Raw genomic sequence first — 25,377 nt, forward strand, 5'->3', positions numbered from 1 at the left:
GGCCACCTCACGCGAAGAGGTGACTCACTGGAAAAGACCCTGATGCTGGGAGGGATTGAGGGTAGGAGGAGAAGGGGACGACAGAGGATGAGATGGCTGGATGGCATCACTGACTCAATGGACATGAGTTTGAGTGAACTCCGGGAATTGGTGATGGACAGGGAGGCCTGGCGTGCTGCAATTCATGGGGTCGCAAAGAGTCAGACACGACTGAGCAACTGAACTGATTGACTGGTCTTAAGTGATATACTCAACTTATTTAACATGTGCAACAACTTTATGAGGTGATATTACTTTCATCCCATCTTTAAGATGAAAAATTCTGAAGCACAGAGAGGGTAAATAATGTATCCAAGAACATATTCTAGGATGGGACTGGGGGGGAGGCTTGGATGTAAATGCCAGCAACATAACTGCAGTGACCAAGTTCTTAATACAGTGCCTCTCCCACTTTCTGTCGAGAGGATTGGCCCCAGAAGATCCCTGCAGTGTTATTATTGTCTTATTAGTTACTGAAGCAAAAGGAAGCTTTTATTCCATTTATCTAGACCCAATAGTAGAGAAAACTTTATCAGATCTTCTCAAAGTTTGTTTTAAAGTGAATAAAAATTATAGACAGGGCCGGGAGCAGAGTATGTCTTTGGCTGCCCATGTAGCTGCAGTTTAGGGCTTCAGATGTGAGGAGGCAACATGCACTTTGCTAACCATCCTGGAGTGTGGGAGTCAGAATTAGGGTCAAAGAAAAATTATGGAATCCCAAGCAACCAGGAAATTCATACTGTGATTCTACTCAGGAATTATTCTCTTTAAAAAATGTACTCCAAATAAAATAGATTTTGGGAAGAGCAGGTTTGCATAGGCAGGATGACATACTGAACAGCATCCCCAAACATCAAGCTCACCTTCCCACATCCAGTGCTGAGTGGTTGCCTCCTGGTGTTCCCACATTTTGTCCCTTACATAGTGCCTTTCCATATGAGCACATCTCTGTTGTGACATAAGAGAGCAGGTCCACATCTTTCCTAACAAAGTGAATGACTTTTTCACTATCACAAGGAAGTCTTGGAAGATTCTCGGTTTTGCAGGATTCCATGGGTCATTACCCAGATGCAGATTGCTTATAGCTCATAAACTGGCCCTAAGCTTCACCTGAAGTTCTGTCACAACATATATTTTATGGGAGAGTTAAACTGGAAAACAGCAAGATCTATGACCTTTCATGCCTGCCTGCCTCCATCCAGATATTTATGTGACAAACATTTCTTGAGCACAGGCTACCTCATGCTTTGGAGTAATTAGTGCAGCCACCTTGATCACCTTGGAAATATTTTACTTGTGGTACAATCTCTATTTGAAAGGTACTTTCTTCCTCTCTCACAGTGACCCAAAGATCTATTTCTAAACTGTCAACTGAAGTCAAGATGATGTGAGAGTGGCCAGTGGGTGCAAAAAGTGTTATTGGTGACTATGTGCTAAAAAATGTCTCTCTCCACAAACCCAGGAGAAGCAAGATGGGGGAGTGAACAGGTTGGACTATGGACAGAGCACTGTTAGTGAGGGTCAGACCACGGCCTTGGCCCAGCAGACCTGTCCTGTGTGTACTAACGGGCTCAGGACATGAGGCATTCCCCTTGTTTCTTCCATTTCCTCCCCACAGTGAAGGAGGTGTCAGTCAAACAGGACTCCGACCTGTGACTACTTTTGGCAGCATGTCATCCAATCCGGCATAAATATTTCCTTCCCTCTGTGCATGTCTGAAACTTTCATTTGCATGTGTCCTCTCTTCTTGACCGAAAGAACATTTGTTAATACTCCCCAAGGCCGAGTACAGAAAGACACTTCTAGTTGAATAAAGGACACCTTTGTACACCTTCGCAGCTTCCATCTCTAGGGACTGCAACCCTAGCTGCACAAGAGAGTGATCTGGAAAGCTTTTTTTTTTTTTTTTTTTTTTAATGTCAAGCTGTATACCCCATTTGGAGATTGTGACTCCGTTGAGTTAAGGTGTGCCTGAATTCTCTGTTTGTTTGTTTTTTGTTGTTGTTATGTTATTCAGATTGATCCAGAACTACAAAGTACTGCCACATGCAAACTTATCTTATGTTTCCATTCCGTAATGAAAGAGGGTGGGAGAGGTAAGCTGCAAATGAGTAACTATACTGAGAGAACAGGTGGTGGAAGGGCATCCTTGAATGTCCTTTTGCCATTCCCATATGGAAGGATCTCATATCAGTAGTCTTTCATTTCTGAAATGGGGCTGTTGGGGTCTACCCTCCTCAGAATACGTCTCTCACCCCCTTAGCTCTTAACACCTAAAAATTCTATTACTAAAATCTAATAATAGACTAGATATAAGAATAAGAATTTTTGATAGTTTCCTGTGCTGTACAGAGCTGGATGAGCTGGCTAATAATTCCTTCATAGAGTCTTTAAAAAAATGGAGAGGAGGGGTGCATATGCCATTCACATCCTTTTACACATTGTAGGGCCCCCAAATCCTTGCTAAAAGGGCTAGAAGCTATTCATACTGGAAGCACAAGGAAGACGGCTTCCTTACTCAGTGACAATCATATTTCTTTGTGATAGGTCTTTTAAAGCTTGGGAGCATTTTAAATTTTAAATGAATGACTCTATTTGTGACAATGTAAATCTTCTATAGCAATTAGATCAGGACACGAAAGCCATCCACAGCTTCCACTATTTGTCAGGTACAAGTCACACTAGATGAGTTCATTGGTATTTTTCATTCTCTGTGAAATGTAGAACTTCAGTTTAATGGTGAATGGAATCTTTTCAACATAGTTTCCATAAAGCAAGTGGCTGCACCTTGACTTTTCTAAGGAAGTAATTACATGCATGTGGCAAGTTGGAGGAATCCAACTGTGTAGTAAAACTACCCCAGAAAGTTCTTGTAATGTATTTTCTAAGGATAAAGTTATGTACATGATGAATAATGACCTAGAGAAACAGAAACAGAATAGTTGGGAAATGAAGAAATATGGTAACTTCAGGACACCTCAGAACTGTTTCTAGTTTCTCAAAATTAATAACATATATTTGCAGAGAAAAATTTTAAAATACATACTCAACATTTAACAACATATATATATATATATATATATGTTGTCTCTCTGGGGAAACAGTGGAAACAGTGTCAGACTTTATTTTGGGGGGCTCCAAAATCACTGCAGATGGTGACTGCAGCCATGAAATTAAAAGACGCTTACTCCTTGGAAGGAAAGTTATGACCAACCTAGATAACATATTCAAAAGCAGAGACATTACTTTGCCGACTAAGGTCTGTCTAGTCAAGGCTGTGGTTTTTCCAGTGGTCATGTATGGATGTGAGAGTTGGACTGTGAAGACGGCAGAGCACCAAAGAATTGATGCTTTTGAACTGTGGTGTTGGAGAAGACTCTTGAGAGTCCCTTGGACTGCAAGGAGATCCAACCAGTCCATTCTGAGGGAGATCGGCCCTGGGATTTCTTTGGAAGGACTGATGCTAAAGCTGAAACTCCAGTACTTTGGCCACCTCATGCGAAGAGTTGCCTCATTGGAAAAGACTCTGATGCTGGGAGGGATTGGGGGCAGAAAGAGAAGGGGAAGACAGAGGATGATATGGCTGGATGGCATCATCAACTCGATGGACATGAGTTTGAGTGAACTCCAGGAGTTGGTAATGGACAGCGAGGCCTGGCATGCTGCAGTTCATGGGGTCGCAAAGAGTCAGACACGACTGAGCAACTGAGCTGAATTGAACTGAACTGATGTTGTCTCTCGCTGTGTCCAGTGCTTTGTATACAAAGTTGAATAACCTGTGGACCCTATACACAAGTATGTACAATATTGAGAAGGAAATAAATATGAAAATCAATCATTAAAACACAGTATGATCAGGTTGTTAGATTAATTATTGTGACATTATCATTTAAGATGTTATACACTACATCACAAAAATATCTTTATCCAAAACCCAGAAAGAATGATCTCATGAGCCTGACTATCAGGAATACTATGTCCTTTAGAACAACCATCTTGAGTTTATCTTAAATATTCCAAAGGATATAATTTGTTTCTTTTTCCTGCTGGATTAGCAGCTTGAAAGCTCAATACTAATTTGCAGCATAACTCTAGTAAACAAATAGGATCCTATATCATTAATTTTGTCTCTTGATCTTCCACCTAAACTCAGCTAACTTCACCATGGATTTTGTTTACTTCTCCTTGTTGTTGTTCTTTAAAAAGGGCCTCAAATTCTCTCAACAGTGAGTCAATGTATAAGAAAATAAATAAACTGATGACAGAAGTTTGTTGAAGGTTTTATGTGAGAACCAAAGGGAGGAGCATAAAACAGGTTTGGAATGTTGCTGGGTGAGGGTGGAGAAGGAGTTATGGGACAGATGGGAAAAGCATTGTAGAAATAATGATAGCAACAGCAATTGCACTTACAAATATAGGTATAGGGAATAACTGCCTTGAAGAATAAACAACTGTACTTTATAATTGTGGGGTTCTCCCTGTATATCTGTACTTTGCAAATATTACTTCTCATATCTTCACAGCAACCCCAAGGAGTAGATATTATTGTCCCCATTTTGCAGATGAGGATATCGATGGTCAGAGAACTTAGTAATTAGCCTCAGACGCTACCTCAAACCCAGGCTGTCTTGCTTCAGCTGCTTCACCACTGATACTCTAAGTCTCACAGGAAGAGAGGAGAGGCCTGATAGAGTACTGCTGATGCCAGTGAAAGTAAAAGTCACTCAATTGTGTCTGACTCTTTGTGACCCCGTGGACTATACAGTCCATGCAAGTCTCCAGGCCAGAATACTGGAGTGAGTAGCCTTTCCCTTTTCCAGGGGATCTTCCTAACCCAGGGATCGAACCCAGGTCTCCCACATTGTAAGTGGATTCTTTACCAGCTGAGCCTCAAGGGAAGTCCAAGAATACTGGAGTGTGTAGCTGTTCCCTTCTCCAGCAGGTCTTCTTGACTCAGGAATCGAACTAGGGTCTCCTGCATTACAGCAGATTCTTTACCAACTGAGCTATGAGGGAAGTCCGCTGATTCGAGTTGAAATCTTCTATTACATCAGAAATATTATTTCCAACTCTGCCCTGACTCATCTCTGTACCTTCCCCTTTGGCTGCATCACCATGCACCTTTCGCTTACAGTCACTCCTGGAGGGGAGGCAGTATTATGCCCATCTGAGAGATGGAAGATGCTAAAGTTTCAGGCTTAATAATTTGTGCAGGGTCACACAGCTAATCAAGCAGCAGAGCTGGATTTTGAATCCAGGACTCACTGACCCCAGAGTCTGTGTGGCAGCAGCTCCCCTGCCCCAGCTCTTGTGAGCAAGTACTTAGATACTGCAGTCATCTTGGCAGGTTTCTGGCAATCGCTTTTCTGCCTCAACAGGAATTCAATTCAGTTCAGTCACTCAGTCATGTCCAACTCTTTGCGACCCCATGGACTGCAGTACTCCAGGCCTGCTTGTCCATCACCAACTCCCGGAGTTTACTCAAACTCATGTCCATTAAGTCGGTGACACCATCCAACCATCTCATCCTCTCTCGTCCCCTTCTCCTCCCACCTTCAATCTTACCCAGCATCAGGGTCTTTTCCAATGAGTCAGTTCTTCATATCAGGTGGCCAAAGTATTGAAATTTCAGCTTCAACATCAGTCCTTCCAATGAACTCTCAGGACTGATCTCCTTTAGAATGGACTGGTTGGATCTCCTTGCAGTCCAAGGGACTCTCAAGAGTCTTCTCCAACACCACAGTTCAAAAGCATCAATTCTTCAGTGCTCAGCTTTCTTTATAGTCCAACTCTCACAACCATACATGATTACTGGAAAAACCATAGCCTTTACTAGACAGACCCTTGTTGGCAAAGTAATGTCTCTGCTTTTGAATATGCTCTCTAGGTTGGTCATAACTTTCCTTCCAAGGAGTAAGCATCTTTTAATTTCATGGCTGTCGCCACCATCTGCAGTGATTTGGGAGCCCCAAAAAATAAAGTCAGCCACTGTTTCTACTGTTTCCCCATCTATTTGCCATGAAGCAATGGGACCAGATGCCATGATCTTCGTTTTCTGAATGTTGAGCTTTAAGCCAACTTTTTCACTCTCCTCTTTCACTTTCATCAAGAGGCTCTTTAGTTCTTCACAACAGGAATTATCTTATTCATATTAACAGCAAATTGGTGGTTAAGATTTGGTTTCTCTTACCTCCTTTTGTTTCTTATGAATATAGACCTAAGATGAGAGGACTGTGTGTGCACATCATGTGTGCACTTTTCAGTGTGAAATCATACATTGAGAAAGAGAAGGTTTGTAGGTAAAGGATGCATTTTTAGAGACATGTTCCAGCCTGTTCACCTCCAGGAATGTGATTTAGAGCAAGTCATTCAGTCTCTTGTGTGTCAGTCTCATCACCTTTAAAATGGGGACAATTAGAATTCTAGCTATTGTCATGAGACTTAACTGAGAAAATTTATATATGGTACCTGGCACAGAAAGTAAAAGTGAAAGTCATTCAGTCATGTCCATTGCTTACAACCTCATGGACTGTAGCCCGCCAGGCTCCTCTGTCCATGGGATTTTCCAGACAAGAGTACTGTAGTGGGTTGCCATTTCCTTCTCCAGAGGATCTTCCTGACTCAGGGATCGAACCTGGGTCTCTCACATTGCAGGCAGGCTCTTTACCATCTGAGCTACCAGGGAAGTCTCTTAAGTACTAATTGTTCATTCCTCTTCTAAGCCCTCTCCTCTTCATACTCTCATACCATAACCCTAGTTTTTTTGTACAAAGAACCAAAATCAGTGTACATGGCAAACCTCTGGTGAGGCATATGCAGAAAAAATAGTTACATGAGTATTACTAGGGGGGATTGTGGTTCCCACCCTTTCTATGGATAAAGAACTTCAAATTTTATACAAATATGGATTATACTTTAAGGATACTATAAGGAATTCTTAAAGTCTAAGCCCTTAGTTTAGCTGATCCATACTTGCTTAAAGATACTCTGTACTTGATATCTGAAAGTTTATTATCTCACTAGGAAGACTGTAAATACTCTCCTTTTGACTGATCTCTCAGCATCAGTCATCCTAAAGGTATTCTACAACTTAATGTTGTTAACATAAATTCCACACGTATACATCGTTAGGGATCTTTCTCCCCATATTCGAGCCCTTTAATACAGGTCTGCCAATTTCTAAAATGTGTAGACTTTAGTTGCTATAAGAGTAAGACAATCAGTGAATTGCCCTTATACTTATCTTGTTGAATTTTACAAAGCTTAGATTACCCTTTTTTCTTCAGCACCATTTGGTATAAATTTCATTTGTTGGCCACATATTTAAGTGCACCAAACTCAAATCAACACAGTAGACGAGAAAGTAAGTGCATATTCTAGCTCTTTTAGCTGAATCATGCATAATTTAAATACAATACCATATGAAAGAGCTATTGAGAACTCTCTTGTCACAGAAGCATGCATTGTACACAAGCCGCCCCAGCAGAGGCCTGGTGGGGTTTCAACTATAATCATGTAAGGTACCTCGTACTCAGCCGCATTCTGTAGAGCTATCCATTTGTTTTCTTAAATGACTTTGCCCCATTATTATTCTAATTTGAAATTTTATTTTTCAGCCACATAAATAGAAGAACACAGTTTGAAAACCCTGTCCTGGAAGCAAAAAGGAAGCTACAGCAGCATAACATGCCCCACACAGAACTTGGAACAAAGCCCTTGCAGGCCCCAGGTTTCCGAGGTTAGTACCTGTCAACACTCATTGTTTCAAAGGGAAAGACTGTCTCTCAAATTGCCTGCTCTTCCAAATATGCCTTTAGCTCCAACCCTTTCATATAATTGATTTGCTTTCCCCAGACCCCTCAGTTAGCTTTAGCTGGGTGTTTGCTCTGGCTCTAAAAGCATGTACTTAGCAATCAGGAGTGAAGTTAACACTGGGGCAGCACTGCACAGGAATTTATAGCAGGTTGCCAGGTGGAGATGAGTGGGTGTGACAGTGATACCGTAAAGGGCAGAGATTCATAGAGACTCATAAGTTTGCCCTCAAATGACCAAGCACGAGAATGAGGCTTGTTCTCCTTTGTGACAGTAGACAGCTCCTCATCGACAGTACCTAGGCCCAAACCCGCCCGCCCCCTCGCCGCCCGGGAGCGGTCCCGCAGCGTGAGTGACCTGTCTTACCACGGGAGCCACCTCCCCGGGAGGCCCTGGCGCATCGGTATGTCCTGGGCCGCTTGCTGCACCTGAATTCACCTGGAGCCGCGTGCGGGGATGAGATGCTGCACACACTTTTCACAGTTTAGTGAGCTCTTACACGTGAAAGCACGAGGGAGGCACTGGTAGTTGGGAGGCCTAGTTATGCCTGCGGATGAATTCACACGCTTTCACCGCAGGATCATCAAGATGAATGTAAAAGTCTCACACTGAACTTCTCTCCAAATTGTAAACTTTATTTTCATAAAGGAAACATAGGTGGCATTTATATTTTAAAGAAGCCCTCTTTTTTAAAGATATGTGTGACATGTAAACAATGTAAGGGCTTCTCTGGTGGCTCAGGGGTAAAGAACCCCCCTGCCAATGCCAGAGATAGGGTTCAATCCCTGGGTGGTGAAGATGACCTGGAGAAGGAAATGGCAACCCAGTGCTGTCTTCTTGCCTGGGAAATCGCCTGAACAAAGGAGCCTGGCTGGCTACCATCAATGGGGTTACAAAGGAGTCAGACATGGTTTAAGGATTAAGCCACAACAAAACAATGTAAAATCCCAGTATATGGCCCTCATTACTTTATAGTTTATCCATTACATATCACCCAAAATGGAGCAATAACAGAATATTTAAACTTAGTCACCGGCTACAGTCTGGTTTTTATAAATATTTAATCATATCACTCAAAGTAGAACAACTAAAAATAAACATATATAAATATACTTGACTGCATAGCATTTAAAGCATAGCTATTAATAGCATGACTATTATTTTTAAAGCATTTGAAATATGTAGGTTGGGAAGATCCCCTGGAGAAGGGAAAGGCTACCCACTCCAGGATTCTGGCCTGGAGAATCCCACGGACTGTATAGTCCATGGGGTCGCAAAGAGTCAGACATGACTGAGTGACTTTCACTCACTTATACTTATTACAGATCATAGCTGGAAAACAAATCACTAGTTAAACCTATATGAGTGGGTTCAAGTTCTTTTCAGATTATTTGGGTATATAATTTAAATGTGTCAACATATTGCTACAAACTGTGTTACTTTTACATTCATGATTATATTTAGAGCCACTGACTTGCCACTTGCTCACATTTTAGAGTATACTAATTGCTATCAGATCAGTAAGAAACAGATTTATCTGGTTATCTTCATAGTATCTTATAAGCAAAAGCTAACTCAATCCCACCTCTAGGCATTCTTTCTAATCAATTTAGACATTTGAGGAGGTGCTAACATTCCAGTGCTCCTACTTTTTGTCAGACAAAATAGTCCATTCTGGTTTTCTAGTCCTCTCCCTTCAAGGTTTTGGGCAGGCCCAGCCTCTTACACAAGCCTCCTACCTGGACCCTTTCAGAACAAGAGGAATGGATCCACATGTGTCTGGATGACGTCAGGCTTTGTCTTTGTCTGTTCAGCCCTTTTTAAGCATAAGAAAGTGAGGTTAGTGAGTAGACGCACTGACTTAACAAACTCTGTCTAAACCCAGAAGCTCTGTCACGTTTTCTTGGATTCTTGGGCCGGCTCTGTGTTTGTGGCAAGTGCTTAGAGGTTTGCTCTCACAGTCACACCTGCTTGCATTTGCCGTAATTAACCCGACAGTTGCACTTGGGGTTGCTGTTCAGTGGCTGACTTTCGCCCTGTAAGAACGTGCCTTAACCGCCATGCTTTTTCTTTTTTAACTTTTACTGACCAGTAGAAAAGCCACTCTTTACCCGGGATGCCTCCCAATTGAAGGGAACGTTTCTCAGCACCACACTCAAAAAGAGCAACATGGGGTTTGGATTTACCATCATTGGCGGAGACGAGCCTGACGAGTTTCTGCAGGTGAAAAGCGTGATTCCCGACGGGCCTGCAGCACAAGATGGGAAAATGGAAACAGGTGAGTCCTTTAAAACTTTAGAAAATTGTTTTGCAATGTCTTTTCTAAGACAAATGTGAGAAGCTTCTTTTTGTGTTTTTAATTTGAAGGTCAGAGGTCATTTCACTGAAGGGAAACCACACATCATGTCTCCCCTGAATTTAATGACATCAAATTGAAGTAGTTTGGAACTCTAAATACCATTTTTGTTTCATTTTTCTGAATGCCCCTCTATTTGCTGCATTCAGCGAACCCTGGAGATTGACACTTTTCTAATTTATTTCTGGAGTCCCTTCTTAGAAGTTTGATTAACATTTCATATTTTTCTAGCTTATAAAAAGCTATTGATGTTTTAAAAATCTGTGTTAATCTTATAGTATTCTCAGGCTAAATTTCCCAGGTTAGTTATTTAAATATGCTTGCTTATCTCATAGGAAAAAAAAATATTAATGTTATTCATCTTTATATATTCCCATATAGTATTTTAATACATAAGATTTTTTCTGTAGTCTTTATGAATTAATTTTAATATGCATGTACTTGGATGTCTATCAAATTATGATTTAAATTCATTTAACATGGAAATGCAGAGTCTAATTGTTAAGGGCAAGGAAATATGAAAGATGCACAGAGGTAGAAAAAAATCACAATGAACTTTTGATTTTGTAGTCTGATTTTTAAATTCTCCTACTTGGTCCATGACCTGGAATTAGTCCCATAATTTATGAATACTACTTTCCTCATCTGGAAAATAGAGAAGAAATCAAATTTGATCTTGTATATTTAAAATATTAATTCAAGAATTTTGGAATATTGTTTTTGAAATGTCTTCAGTTCAGTCCCGTCACTCAGTCGTGTCCAACTCTTTGTGACCCCAATGAACCACAGCATGCCAGGCCTCCCTGTCCATCACCAACTCCTGGAGTTCACCCAAACTCATGTGCATTGAATCGGTGATGCCATCCAATCATCTCATGCTCTGTCGTCCCCTTCTCCACCTGCCCTCAGTCTTTCCCAGCATTAGGGTCTTTTCAAATATCTTAGAAAATTACAAAATGCAGTAACTATATTTTACCATTTCACACTTTACTCACTATTGATATAATTTATGGTATTTACTTACTGAAGTCCATGGATCTTGGTAGATAAAGAATTACTTTTGAGGAAAAGTTATACCATTTGTATTCCCTATATATTTATTGATTGCAATTCTGTGGATTTTAAAGTGGTTTGTATATGAAGAGACAAGATAAAATTGAGGTCTTCATCTGATATTTTTAATTTCAAAGATGACTGTTTAGTAAATGGTTCCTATGGAAATAATATCTTTTCAGGGTCACCTCATGAGTATATTTGTCACTGCCACTCACTAGTGAGAAAGGTGTTTAATAGATGTTACATTTTCATAAATTTGAGTAGTTTCAAAACTCATCACATTTTTCAAATGCTATTATTGTAAAAGTCATGTGTACATACTTTTCTAAGAGTAAGTTAGAGAATGTCCAACTCTGCTGCTCATCTGGTGAGATTTTACTAAATAGTCAACACCTTCACGTTGCCCCCAAATCATAGAGAAACATCAAAAGACTCAGTTAAAAAGCAGTCTGTCATTTTCAACTAGAATATAAGGAAACTATGGAGTTAATAACCATCTAGTAGAGGGAAAGTGATCCCCAATGCTTCTGAACTTCAGTGAAATATTTAACAAACTCATTTCTCTTTTTTTGCTCAATATTTTTATTGAAGTATAGTTGATTTACAATGTTGTGTTAATTTCTGCTATAAAATGATTCAGTTATACATCATTTTTTATATTCTTTTCCATTTTGGTTTATCATAGGATATTAAATACATTTTTCTGTGCTGTATAGCAGGACCTTATTGTTTATCCATCCTATATATAAAAGCTTACATCTGCTAACCCCAACCTCACTCTCCACCCCTCCTGCAGCCACTTCTCCCTGGGCAACCACTGCATCTGTTCTTTATGTCCCTGATTCTGCTCCTGTTTCATAGATAAGTTCATTTGTGTCATGTTTCAGATTCTACAAATAAGTGATATCAGATGGTATTGGTCTTTCTGACTTACTTCACTTAGATGAAACCTCTAGTTGGATGCATGTTGCTACGAATGGCATTATTTTGTTCTTTTTATGGCTTAGTAGTGTCCATTGGATATGCGTACCACATCTTCTTTATCCATTCGTGTTCTGATGGACGTGTAGACTGTTTCCATATCTTGGCTATTGTGAGCAGTGTTACTGTGAACATAGGGGTTCATGTATCTTTTTGAATTATAGTTTTGTTTGCTTATATGCCCAGAAGTAGGGTTGTTGGATCATATGGGAATTCTATATTTAGCTTTCTGAGGAAACTGTGTACTGTTTTCCAGTGGCTGCACCAACTTACATGCCTACCAACAGTGTAGGAGAGTTCCCTTGTCTCCACATCCTCTCCAGCATTTATTATTTGTAGACTTTAATGATGGCCATTCTGACCCATATGAGGTGGTACCCCATTATAGGTTTGATTTGCATTTCTCTAATGATTAGCAATGTTGAGCATCTGTTCTTGTGCCCATTGGCCATCTTCTTATTTTGGAGAAATGTCTACTTAGGTCTTCTGCCCATTTTTCACTGGGTTGTTTCATTGTTGCTGTTACTGAGCTGTATGAGTTCCTTATATATTTTGGAAAAAAGCCCATGTCTGTCATATAGTTTTCAGATACTTTCTCCCTTTCCTTAGGATTTCTTTTTGTTTTGTTCTGGTTTTATTTCACCCTTTTGCTATATAAAAGCTTGTAAGTTTGATTAGGCTCATTTGTTTATTTTGTTTTTATTTCTATTTCCTTGGGAGACTGACCTAAGAAAACAGTGGTACAATTTATGTCAGAGAATGTTTGCCTATGTGGTCTTCTAGGAGTTTAATGCTGTCATGTTTTATATATGTCTTATGGCACCCCATTCTAGTATTCTTGCCTGGAAAATCCCATGGATGGAGGAGCCTGGTAGTCTGCAGTCTATGGGGTCGCTAAGAGTTGGACATGACTGAGCGACTTCACTTTCACTTTTCACTTTCATGCATTGGAGAAGGAAATGGCAACCCACTCCAGTGTTCTTGCCTGGAGAATCCCAGGGATGGGCAAGCCTGGTGGGCTGCCGTCTATGGGGTCACACAGAGTCGGACACGACTGAAGTGACTTAGCAGCAGCAGCAGCAAGCCATTTTGAGTTTATTTTTGTGCATGGTGAGAAAGTTATGTTCCAACATCATTGATGTATCTGTGGCTGTTCAGCTTTTCTAACACCACTTGCTGAAGAGGCTTTTTTCCATTGTATATCCTTGCCTCCTCTGTCGAAGACTAATTGGCTATAGATGCATGGGTTTTTTTTGGTGCTCTCTGTTCATTCCTTTAATCCATGTTTCTTGGTGCCAGTACCACACTGTTTTGATTACTGTAGCTTTGTAGTATTGTCTAAAATCTGGAAGCACTATGCCTCTTACTGCTTCTTTATCTTCAGGACTGCTTTGGCAATTCTGGGTCTTTTATGGTTCCATATGAATTTTAGGATTATTTATTCCAGTTCTTTGAAAACTGTCATAAGTAATTTGATAGGGATCAGATTAAATCTGTAGATTGCTTTGGGAAGTATGACCATTTTAACAGTATTAATTATTCCAATATAAGCACATGGGATATTTTTCCATTTCTTTTGAGTCATCTTCAGTTTTCCATATTAGTGTTTTATAGTTCTTAGCATATAAGTCTTTCATTTCCTTGGTGAAGTAACAAACTCATTTCTTTTCATTATAAAGGACCCAGTTACTTTTTTCTCTCGTCCAATCCACTATTCCATGTTTCAGAAATAGAAAAAACTTCTTTCAGTGTAAACTTAAAAAACAAAGGGAATTCCCTGGCAGTCCAGTGATTAGTGCTCTGCTCTTTTATTGCAGGTAGCACAGGTTCAATCCCTGGTCAAGGAAATAAGATCCCACATGCCACAAAGCAAAAATAAATAAATAAAAACACAAAATTAAAAGGCTTGCACAATAGTGCTTTTTTTCTTTTCATTTATTTTCCTCGTTTGCCATGTTCCTATAGTCTAAGTTAGCCTACTCAACAACAAAGTCAAAGATTTTATTTAGAATTTAGCTGATTTTCTTCTTTTACGATGATCACTGAACAGGTCCTAATAAGAAGAGAAGAACCTAGGATTTCATTCTATTCACTGTATCCTATTTATTCTTCTGTTGATTCATTCAACAAACACTTGTTACGCTCTGGCTTTTCACAGTCATCGCTGTCCACCAGGACTACAAAGATGGATATGACAATAGCCAGGCTCTTGAGGAGTTTGCATCTAGGAGGAGTTTTACATAAATAAACAAGTAATTGTAACACAGTATGAATAGGATGAGTCTGTAATAACCATGGTTGTTGGCACTAAGTCAGGAGAGTTAGGGGAGGACACAACTGAATTTTTTCAAGTGTGTTTCTAACTAAATAATTTTATTAGTCTTTTTAGGGGTGGTAATTTCTCTCATCAGAAAATAATATTGAAATCTACTGCTTATTAGTCAAAAATATTGTGTTCATTTTTAATTATAATATGAGTTTAAAATTCCATAAATTACAGTAGAGGGAATGGCTGTTCAGTTGAGCAAATAGTGACTATCCATATGTGACGGGCATTCTGATAATTATTTGGGATGTAAAAATGAGGATACAAATGTTTCTACCCTTAAGTTTATAGTATAGACATAATGAGTGATTTGTTAGTGAATATCGATAACAGTGCAAATAAAAATATGTACAAAGTTCAGAAAGAGTACAAAGATAGGTGGGTTTGATTCATTGCAAAGTGCTTAGGGATCACCTCACAGAAAATGATGTCTGAGAGAGTTTTGAATGTTGAATAGACATTTGTTAGGTGAACAATTAAAGAGAGCCATAGGAAGAAGAAAATAACAATATGCAAAAGCGCAGTAGTGAAGCATACCTAGGAAAAGATTTATATGCCATCTCAGTGTAGGTTAATATTTCACCTTCAGTGGTATCAAGTATGAGAAGTATTGAGTAAAAAAAATCATAATTATTGATTGTGAATTATGAATTGATGAATTAATGGTAATGATGAATTATTTAGGCTTGTAGCAAACATTAGAGAATAGTGTATGGTCATATATCCTCAAACAAAAGCATATAAATGCATGAATACCTATATATAAAAGTTTTCTCATGTAAGTTTTAACAGATTAGGTGTCAAGATTTACTCTATGATTGATGTTTTCTTTACTTGTATATTCCTAGAACTTAAAACGGTGCCAGGCAAATAACAGGCACTTAGTAAATACTTAGTGGCTGGTTGGGTGGGTGGACGGATGGATGGATGGGTACACTTCAGAAATTTAAAGGTGAAATTTGAATTTTCTGAATTCCTCTTTTCCAATACAGCCTCAGTTCAGTTCAGTTCAGTTCAGTCGTTCAGTCGTGTCCGACTCTTTGCGACCCCATGAATCACAGCACGCCAGGCCTCCCTGTCCATCACCATCTCCCGGAGTTCACTCAAACTCACGTCCATCGAGTCAGTGATGCCATCCAGCCATCTCATCCTCTGTCGTCCTCTTCTCCTCCTGCCCCCAATCCCTCCCAGCATCAGGGTCTTTTCCAATGAGTCAACTCTTCGCATGAGGTGGCCAAAATACTGGAGTTTCAGCTTTAGCATTATTCCTTCCAAAGAAATCCCAGGGCTGATCTCCTTCAGAATGGACTGGTTGGATCTCCTTGCAGTCCAAGGGACTCTCAAGAGTCTTCTCCAACACCACAGTTCGAAAGCATCAATTCTTCGGTGCTCTGCCTTCGGCTAATTGGACTAAGTTTTGTTGAGTTTTTGTTTGTTTATTCACTAAGTCATGTCCAAACTCTTTTTGCAATCCCATGGACTGTAGCCCGCTAGGCTCCTCTGCCCATGGAATTTTCCAGGCAAGAATACTTGAGTGGGTTGCCATTTCTACCTCTAGGGGATCTTCTCAACCCAGTCATCTCCTGCATTGGCAGGCAGATTCTTTACCACCAAACCACCAAGGAATCCCAATAGTTTACCATTAAAGCAAAAACAAATAACTTTTCCAGTTTCTGGATAAAATTTAAAACACATGTACATGTTAGGGACAAAATTAATGTCTTTTTTGTGATGATTTCATCTATAAATGAACCTAAAGAATCAACAAAAATAATAGACACCACAGATATACAAAATAAATCATTAGTATTTTAAAAGTGAGCAATTTCATTTGACATTGAAACAAGCGTGAAAATATTTTAATTAGATTCAGAGAAGGCAATGGCACCCCCACTCCAGTACTCTTGCCTGGCAATTCCCATGGACGGAGGAGCCTGGTAGGCTGCAGTCCATGGAGTCGCTAGGAGTTGGACACGACTGAGCAACTTTACTTTCACTTTTCACTTTCATGCATTGGAAAAGGACATGGCAACCCACTCCAGTATTCTTGCCTGGAGAATCCCAGGGACAGGGGAGCCTGGTAGGCTGCTGTCTCTGGGGTCACACTGAGTCGGACATGACTGAAGCAACGCAGCAGCAGCAGCAGCAGCAGCAGCAGCTCTAGATTGTCTCTAGTTTTGGCAAAGAGAAGTTAATAGTCTGTTTGGACACAAAGAAAAGTCTATTCTACTAACGTTGACTTATGGTCCTGCACTACAGAAACAAGGGTAGAGTGGGAATTCTTTCTTTCTCAGTCAGCACTGATTCTCGGAAGCGATGGAGACAGGATAAAGAAGGATACTATGCCCCTGGCTGCTTTTTAGCAACTAATTGAGCCAATCCCTAATGGTCCTATAATTTTACAGGAGACATTTCCTTAGGAGAAATTACTATAGTGCCCAGAAACCATCCCACTTCTGATTATTAAGGATTCAACATATCCCAGCAATCATGTGTAGGCACCAGAGATCCTGAGAACATTCTTGAAATTATTTTGAAACTCAAGATTGATGTAGCAAGGCTTATGTAGAAACTGCAGAGTCTAAAAGAGACGTATCTAACATCCTCCCATTAAAAAGCTTCCCTCATTACATGATGCTTTGTGTTTTTCCCTGGCTAAGTTTTGAATCAAGGCTTATGGTTTTCAACAAATATAGGAGGAAAGAAAGTTGACCTATCGATGAAGATCTTCTATAGATGGGTTGAATTATGAGATCACTCACAGCCCATTAGTGTCCCCCCCACCACCACCATCTTTTAATAATTACGCATTTAGTTAGTAAAATAGCAAGAAACTGTCCAGGAGACCAACATTCTGACATTGTCTGGCTCCTGGCATTTCTCCATTTGAGCAGATTGAAGTTATTGCTTTTACTGGTTGCTACCTCTTTATTGGCTTTTCTAAAAGGGGCATAAGATTAACTTTGTCCAAATCACTTGGGGAGCATTTTAAAGATGCAGCTTCCTGTGCCCTGAGACCTGCTGATTCCAAGTTTCTGGAAGTAGTGTTGGGAATGTATATTTATGTAATTTTAAAACTTATAAAAGCAATACACACACATGATAAAAAAATTGAAATATTTATAATGCATGAAAATCTCTTGTGTCCTGCCCCTGTTATCTCAATTCAACAGCTCTAGAAATAACCTCTATGTACTTTCTTTTAGAAAGAGATGAAGCTTTAACTCCTGTATCCCCCACCTGCTCTCCTCCAGTTTCCCAACTGAGTTTTACAACTACTTTCGGTAATATCTGTACATGTTTTGCATTATCATGGCTCTGTTAACTTGTTTGCTCACCCCAGTGGTGGTATATCATTAATACGTTTTTTTCCCTGTAAACGGCTTTGTGGAGTTTCACTTTGTCTTTCTTTCTTTATTCATTTTTTTTGGCAATATCTTTCTTAAAATGATGCTTTTCCCCCTCTGACTTTCCTGGTGGCTCAGAGGTAAAGAATCCACATGCAATGCAGGAGACATGAGTTCTATCCCTGGGTTGGGAAGATCCCCTGAAGAAGGAAATGGCAACACACTCCAGTATTCTTGCCTGGAGAATCCCATGGACAGAGGAGCTTGACAGACTACAGTCCATGGGGTCCAAGAGTTGGACATGACTTAGCAACTAAAGTACCCCTTTTTCCCTCAAAGTGCAAACATATTAGGTTGTTGAGGGTCCTCGTCCTTCTGGGCATCATTTGTCCTCGTGCTTCTCTCTGGGCTGGCTTCTTTCTATTATGTCTCTCCCAAGCAGAGTTCAGTCTTCCCTGGTAGCTCAGATGGCAAAGAATCCACCTGCAGTGCGGAGACCTGTGTTTGATTCCTGGGTTGGGACAATCCCCTCAAGTAGGAAATGACAACCCACTCCAATATTCTTGCCTGGAGAATTCCATGGACAGAGGAGCCTGGCAGGCTACAATCCATGGGGTCACAAAGAGTCAGAAGCAACTTTCACTTCATTTCACTTCAAGCAGAGTTCACTGTTATCTGTATCCATATCATCTTTTGTCATGGATACTCATTTTATGCCAGCATAGTGCTCATATGTCTTGCAATCTTTGACTGTCTATATTTAAAAGTTAAATACTGAACAGGTTGCTTGAGAGTTCTGCATCTGTGACAAGGTTTGAAGACTGGTCACATTTTACCTGAGGCTCTTAGGCAGGAGTGGAATAGAAAGTCCATTAAATAGGCTCCTTTTTTTCATTTCTGGAGACACCCTCATCTCTGACTTGAGGTAGGTGGTAAGAGCTTTCCATGCAGGTGTTGCAGGGCAGATCGTCTGTAGACTGAATTGTCCAAAAAGATTGTTCAGGTTTTTCTGCAACATCATGTGGAAAAATCCCAAACTAACTTTTTGGCCAACCCAACACTTGTCTCTGATGTTTCCTAATCCCAAGCCTTTCTGCAATTCTGCAAAGCAACTGAAAGTCCTTGTCCATGTTTCTCTTTGCTCCAAAAGCATACTAGAACAGAAATCAGCACATTCTTTCTATTAAGGGTCAAGTAGTAAATATTTCAGAGAAGGCAATGGCAACCCACTCCAGTACTCTTGCCTGGAAAATCCCTTGAACGGAGGAGCCTGGTAGGCTGCAGTCCATGAGGTTGCAAAGAGTCGGACACGACTGAGCGACTTCCCTTTCACTTTTCACTTTCATGCATTGGAGAAGGAAATGGCAACCCACTCCTGTGTTCTTGCCTGGAGAATCCCAGGGACGGGGGAGCCCAGTGGGCTGCCGTCTACGGGGTCACACAGATTCGGACACGACTGAAGCGACTTAGCAGCAGCAACAGCAGCAGTAAATATTTTAGACTTTGTGGACCAGGTGGTCTCTGTCACAGCTGTTGATCTCAGTCATCGTGAAATGAATATGGCTGTGCTCCAATAAAACTCTATTTACAAATACAGGCAGCAGCAGGCTTTGCTTCATGGGCCATAGTTTGCCAGCCACAGCTCTAGAATATACCTTCCAAAGCCATAATACATCAGTTACCATGTCTTTATCCACATTCCATATTCTAAAATTCTCTTGAGCTGTCTTGCCTTAAAGGGCCCCTCTCTGTCACAATGGTTCCTCTTCTGTTCTCTTCATTGCTGTAGGTTTATTCATTTTAAAGTCACTGTTAATATATACTTTATTGAAGTAGAGTTGACTTACAGTGTTTCAGGTGCACAGCAGGGTGATTCATTGATACATACACACATATATTATTTTCGAGATCATTTTCCATTATAGGTTATTACAAGATCTTGACTATAGTTCCCTGTGCTGTACGGTAAACTTTTGTTGGTTTTTGCATATCCTTTTTTTTTTTTAAGGTTTTTAAGTCTTTGTTAAAGGAGATCGCTGCATATGTTCAGGCCATCATCTTGAACTACAAGTCTTTGAATCTGCGTTATTATACCTGCTGAAGTCTGAGAACCACCACAAGTATTGGTAGCAGGAAGTCTCCTTTCTCACTTACTATACAGCTCAGTAAACATTCTCCATCCCAGCCTGACCCCCTCTCTAACAAGCCTATGCTCAGAGTTGCTTTGAAAGAGTGTTTATGATTATTCCTGGGGACTAACTTTTAAGATAGAATTGGTGGCTAGTAGAACAAAGCAGATTAATCTTTGTCTTTCATGTCAGGTTAGGGCATCGAACTATGAGTAATTTCTCATTCTTTGAGGTTTTAACATTCTGAGGTACTGTGTCTCAGGATTGCATTCTCTGAAATCTCAGTTACCCTTTTGCTTTCTAGGGAACAGCAAAGATTAACTAGGGCCATGAGTGCTCTGTGGACGGATGACTGCCAGACTCTCAACGTGACAGCTATTGCACCTTTAGGGGCCTCCTTCAGTGCTCAGACGGTAAACCGTCTGTTTGCAATGCAGGAGACCCGGATTCGATCCCTGGTTTGGGAAGATCCCCTGGAGAAGGAAATGGCAGCCCACTCCAGTACTCTTACCTAGAAAATCCCATGGACGGAGGAGCCTGGTAGGCTACAGTCCATGGAGTCACAAAGAGTTGGACACGACTGAGCGACTTCACTTTCACTTTCAGTAACAAATCTCCTCTTCATGGTTATCCAGTGGTTTTCCATCCCACCCGACCACACGGTTCTTTGGCCTTCCATAACCATTATTAGCTTCTTAGCAGTTTGATATGGAGAAGGCAATGGCACCCCACTCCAGTACACTTGCCTGGAAAATCCCATGGACAGAGGAGCCTGGTAGGCTGCAGTCCATGAGGTTGCTAAGAGTCAGACATGACTGAGAGACTTCACTTTCATTTTTCACTTTCATGCATTGGAGAAGGAAATGGCAACCCACTCCAGTGTTGTGCCTGGAGAATCCCAGGGACGGGGAAGCCTGATGGGCTGCTGTCAGTGGGGTCGCACAGACAGAGTCGGACACAACTGAAGCAACTTAGCAGCAGGAGCAGCAGCAGTTTGATAAAATCCTAGAGTTGTCCATTAAACGTCATCTCCTGAGAAAAATCTATATGAATGAGAAAGCTTAAGAGTCAGTTCAGAAGTGTTTTGTGTGTCTCGTTTTCCTACCTCATAATCAACTTATGCCTAGGGCAGACTTCCTTTTGAATGTTGATCAAACACTTGTTGGTCTTTCCCATGATGCCTCTCTTATTGACTTGCTGCCTTATAAAAACATTCTAGTGAATCAGCCAGTTCTTCATTACCACCCACCTCCACAGACAAGTGTTCTTATTTAGGTGATGTGAACCACATAGATGGTCCTGTCAATTGCCAGAAGCAAATTAACGCAATATTTTCTGTTATTTGAAGTATCTGTTTAGTTTTCTAGTGCCACATCACAAACTATATACAAACTCAGTGCTTTCAAAGCACAATCAAACATTTGCTCATGATTAAACTGGCTTAGAACTCAACATTCAAAAAACTAAGATCATGACATCCAGTCCCATCACTTCATGGCAAATTGATGGGGAAACGATAGAAACGGTGACAGACTTTGTATTCTTGGGCTCCAAAAATCACTGCAAATGGTGACTGCAGCCATCAAAATAAAAGAAGCTTGCTTCTCCCTTGGAAGAATATCTATGACAAACCTAGACAGTGTATTAAAAAATAGAGACATCCCTTTGCCAAGAAAGATCAGTATAGTCAAAACTATGGTTTTTCCAGTAGTCATGTATGGATGTGAAAATTGGAGTATAAAGAAAGCTGAGTGCCAAAGAATTGATGCTTTTGAACTGTGGTGTTGGAGAAGACTCTTGAGAGTCACTTGGACTGCAAGGAGATCCAACCAGTCCATCCTAAAGGAAATCAGTCCTGAATATTCATTGGAAGGACTGATGCTAAAGCTGAAACTCCAACACTTTGGCCTCTTGATGTGAAGAACTGACTCATTTGAAAAGACCCTGATGCTGGGAAAGATTGAAGGCAGGAAGAGAAGGCAACAACAGAGGATGAGATGGTTGGATGGCATCACCGACTTAATGGACATGAGTTTGAGTAAACTCCGGGAGTTGGTGATGGACAGGGAGGCCTGGCATGTTTTGGTCCATGGAATGCATGCAGACACAACTGAATGACTGAACTGAACTGAACTGATTAATTGGAATGATGGATGCTGAAGCTGAAGTTCCAATACTTTGGCCACCTGATGCGAAGAGCTGACTCATTGGAAAAGACCCTAATGCTGGGAAAGATTGAAGGCAGGAGAAGAAGAAGGCAACAGAGAATGAGATGGCTGGATGGTATCACTGACTCAGTGGACATCAGTTTGAGCAAACTGCAGGAGGTAGTAAAGGACAGGGAAGCCTGGCTTGCTGCAGTCCATGGAGTCACAAAGAGTCAGACATGACTGAGAAACTGAACAATAACAAATACTTTCTTGCCTGGAATGGACTGTAGTTCTCATCTGCTCGTCTCACACTGGGACTCCTGTGCAACCACCATCACCAGGAGCTCCCCTGGGGCTGGGATGTGTGCGGTGGCTTCATTCACTGTTGATGCCTCTGCTGGGATGGATGCGACTCCTCGGGGCTGGCATAGAATCTCTCTTTCCACATGGTCTTGACTAGTGGGGTGGCTGAATGGTTTATATGGTGGCTTAGGGCTCCAAGACACCAAAAGAGAAAGCTGTCAAGCCTTTCAAGGCCTAGCCTGGAACTGGCACAATGTTATAAAATCCAAGTCACACATCAGCCCAGATAAAAAGGGAAGGAAACTAGGCCCCACATTTTGATGAGAGAAGTGGCAGGAAAAAAAACATTCCCCTTTTCATCTACTGCAGATTCCTTCCTATGGCTTCTTTGTTTCAGAATTCCTGGAGTTATTCAAGTTCCCTGAGAAAATTATCTTTGACTTTCATGGGCACTTCTGGGAGGTGTTGATAATGGTTTTGCCTTCCAGTTCTCTACTGTGCTATGAATAAATAATAGTGAATTATAATGTCACATCCAGAGATTATGAGCAGCAAAATCACCAGGCCTCTAGCTCTGTCTTTCTAATAAAAATAAAGGAGGTGGTCTCAGCAATTTATTTTGAAAGATCTTCAAAATATTCACTCAGATCCAAGTTAGATAAGTTTCTAAATGACCCCTTGATATTAACATCATTTTTGCCTTTTTTAGACATTTATGAGCTTTAGATGCTTTCAAAAAATCTCATATGCAATATTTTTTTTAAAAAAGCTAAATGAGTTATTGAAGCATGGTGTGATTTTGAGAATTGGTGTAATAAATTTTTTCAAGTGTTTTGGTTTGTAGCCAAGATCAAGTATTTTATCAACTATGACATCTGTATCATCTGTGTATCAATATAAAAGAAGAATAGTGGATAGAAAGTGTATAGTGTGGCTCCAACTCGACTCTTTGCGACCCCATGGACTGTAGCCTACCAGGCTCCTCCATCCATGGGATTTTCCAGGCAAGAATACTGGAGTGGGTTGCCATTTCCTTCTCCAGGAGATCTTCCCAACCCAGGGACTGAACCCAGGTCTCCTGCATTATAGGCAGATGCTTTACCATCTGAGCCACCAGGGAAGAGTCAATAAAACCTTGAAAATGAAATTGAATTTCTAGCCAACTGACCAATACCAGTATCTCCAGCAGAGAAGAAAAAACTGTGCTTGTTTTTTTCATCACAGTATGTTTACTCTTGGTTCTTTCTAAGCACACCTGAGTTTCATAACCTCACTTCATTTTGTTGAAATCCTAATATTTCCACTGCTAGTGATATATCCTTGAGATCAATAGCAGCTTTCTATCCACTATTCTTCTTTTATATTGATACGCAGATGATACAGATGTCATAGTTGATAAAATACTTGATCTTGGCTACAAACCAAACCACTTGAAAAAATTTATTGCACCAATTCTCAAAATCGCACCATGCTTCAATAACTCATTTAGTTTGTTTTTTTTAAAAAAAAAAAAAAGAATTTGTAACCCAAATAAATGCCATTGCAGTGTTTCTTTTGTTTTTAAACACACTTCTATCTTTTCTCTCATTGTGAATGCCTATACAGTGCTCTTTATACTGTCTCCATATAAAATCACAGTTTAGATAAAAACTCACTTGAGAAGGGATAACTACTGTACAAGTCCTATCCTAGTTCTCATCTGTGCCCCGGGATTAAGAACTTGATTCCCATTTTAACAAAGGTGTAGCAAAGTTTGCTACTCTTTTTTTCTAGCTTCAGTACTGAGATGCATTTGGATATCATACAGTAATTATAATATTCATGACCATATTTATGACCATTGTGTCTGCTAACATCATGGTAGTCGATGCAGCTAAGTGTGCTTGGTCACATATTATTTGTTAGCTATTCTTCCCCAAAACTCTACATGAATTTGCAGTACAGGTTCACTGGCCCACTAGGAGCTCAAGGAGAAAGTGGGAGGAGCCTCCACTTGGCCTGAGAGCAGAGCTCAGGATAGTGCTAGATATCCTTATACCAGGGATGCTGTTTAGAGTACCCTTATTGGATACAAAATTGGCATTTTAAAAGTTGGAACGTTTGTTATTTATGTTTAACAAAACTGGACTGGAGATTATAGGGTTAACATTTTTTACACTTGCTCTGTGGAGAAAGTTGTTGGTTGTCTGTATATTTATTAGTGAAAGGTGTTCAGCCTAAGTTAGATGCATTTGAAATAAAGGTATTATCTAAATGCAATTACGAAGTTTTATCTTTTTAGGTCTGAGACCAAGATAGCCAATACTCCTGCATATAAGTGAATTAAAAGTATCCAGATAGATAACAGAGATTTACCAGATTCTGGAATCTGGATTGGCAGATGTGTTCTTATAGACAATGTCAATTCTTCCAGTTTCTGCTACTCTCTCTCCCTTCACTAATTGAACTGTGCCTTTGGTTCATCAGGAAACAATCTGCTTTTATAAAAGATGCTTATTTTTATCTTACCCATCCAGCAGATGAATTGTAATCTCTTGCTATTTAGTACCCTTAACCCTACCCACTATAAGCTCTCTGAGGTCAGGAGCTGTGTCTGATTTGATCATTAACCAACCCCCAGGCTTATTTCACTACTAGATATATAGCAAATATTCAACTTGATGAAACAATGCAATGAGTCTATGCAGCACTGATGTGCTTACATGAACTACTGTGGAGGCATGTGATTTGCTGTTGTATCATAGATTCCTCTGTGATTATGTTTCTTTTAGATAGTTATCTAAAGCTTTTCTTTTATAGTTTAACCAAATATTTCATTAGATGAATTATCTACATTTAAAGTACTTATAATAGGACACAACATATGGAATTGCTCAAA

General features: G+C 40.2%; 1 protein-coding gene across 2 annotated transcripts in view; it reads left to right on the forward strand.

The window, feature by feature from the left end:
• The window catches only part of MAGI2 (membrane associated guanylate kinase, WW and PDZ domain containing 2), a 1,476,322-nt gene that overhangs the window by 1,127,745 nt on the left and 323,200 nt on the right, over nucleotides 1–25,377 (forward strand). For both annotated transcript variants that reach the window (XM_068972797.1, XM_068972798.1), the window contains exons 8-9: nucleotides 7,656–7,777; nucleotides 9,947–10,129. In XM_068972797.1, the coding sequence (XP_068828898.1) occupies nucleotides 7,656–7,777; nucleotides 9,947–10,129 (305 nt within the window). The remainder of the gene's footprint in view (nucleotides 1–7,655; nucleotides 7,778–9,946; nucleotides 10,130–25,377) is intronic.

The sequence above is a fragment of the Capricornis sumatraensis genome, chromosome 5, assembly GCF_032405125.1.
Source record: "Capricornis sumatraensis isolate serow.1 chromosome 5, serow.2, whole genome shotgun sequence".
In the NCBI taxonomy this organism is placed as follows: domain Eukaryota; kingdom Metazoa; phylum Chordata; class Mammalia; order Artiodactyla; family Bovidae; genus Capricornis; species Capricornis sumatraensis.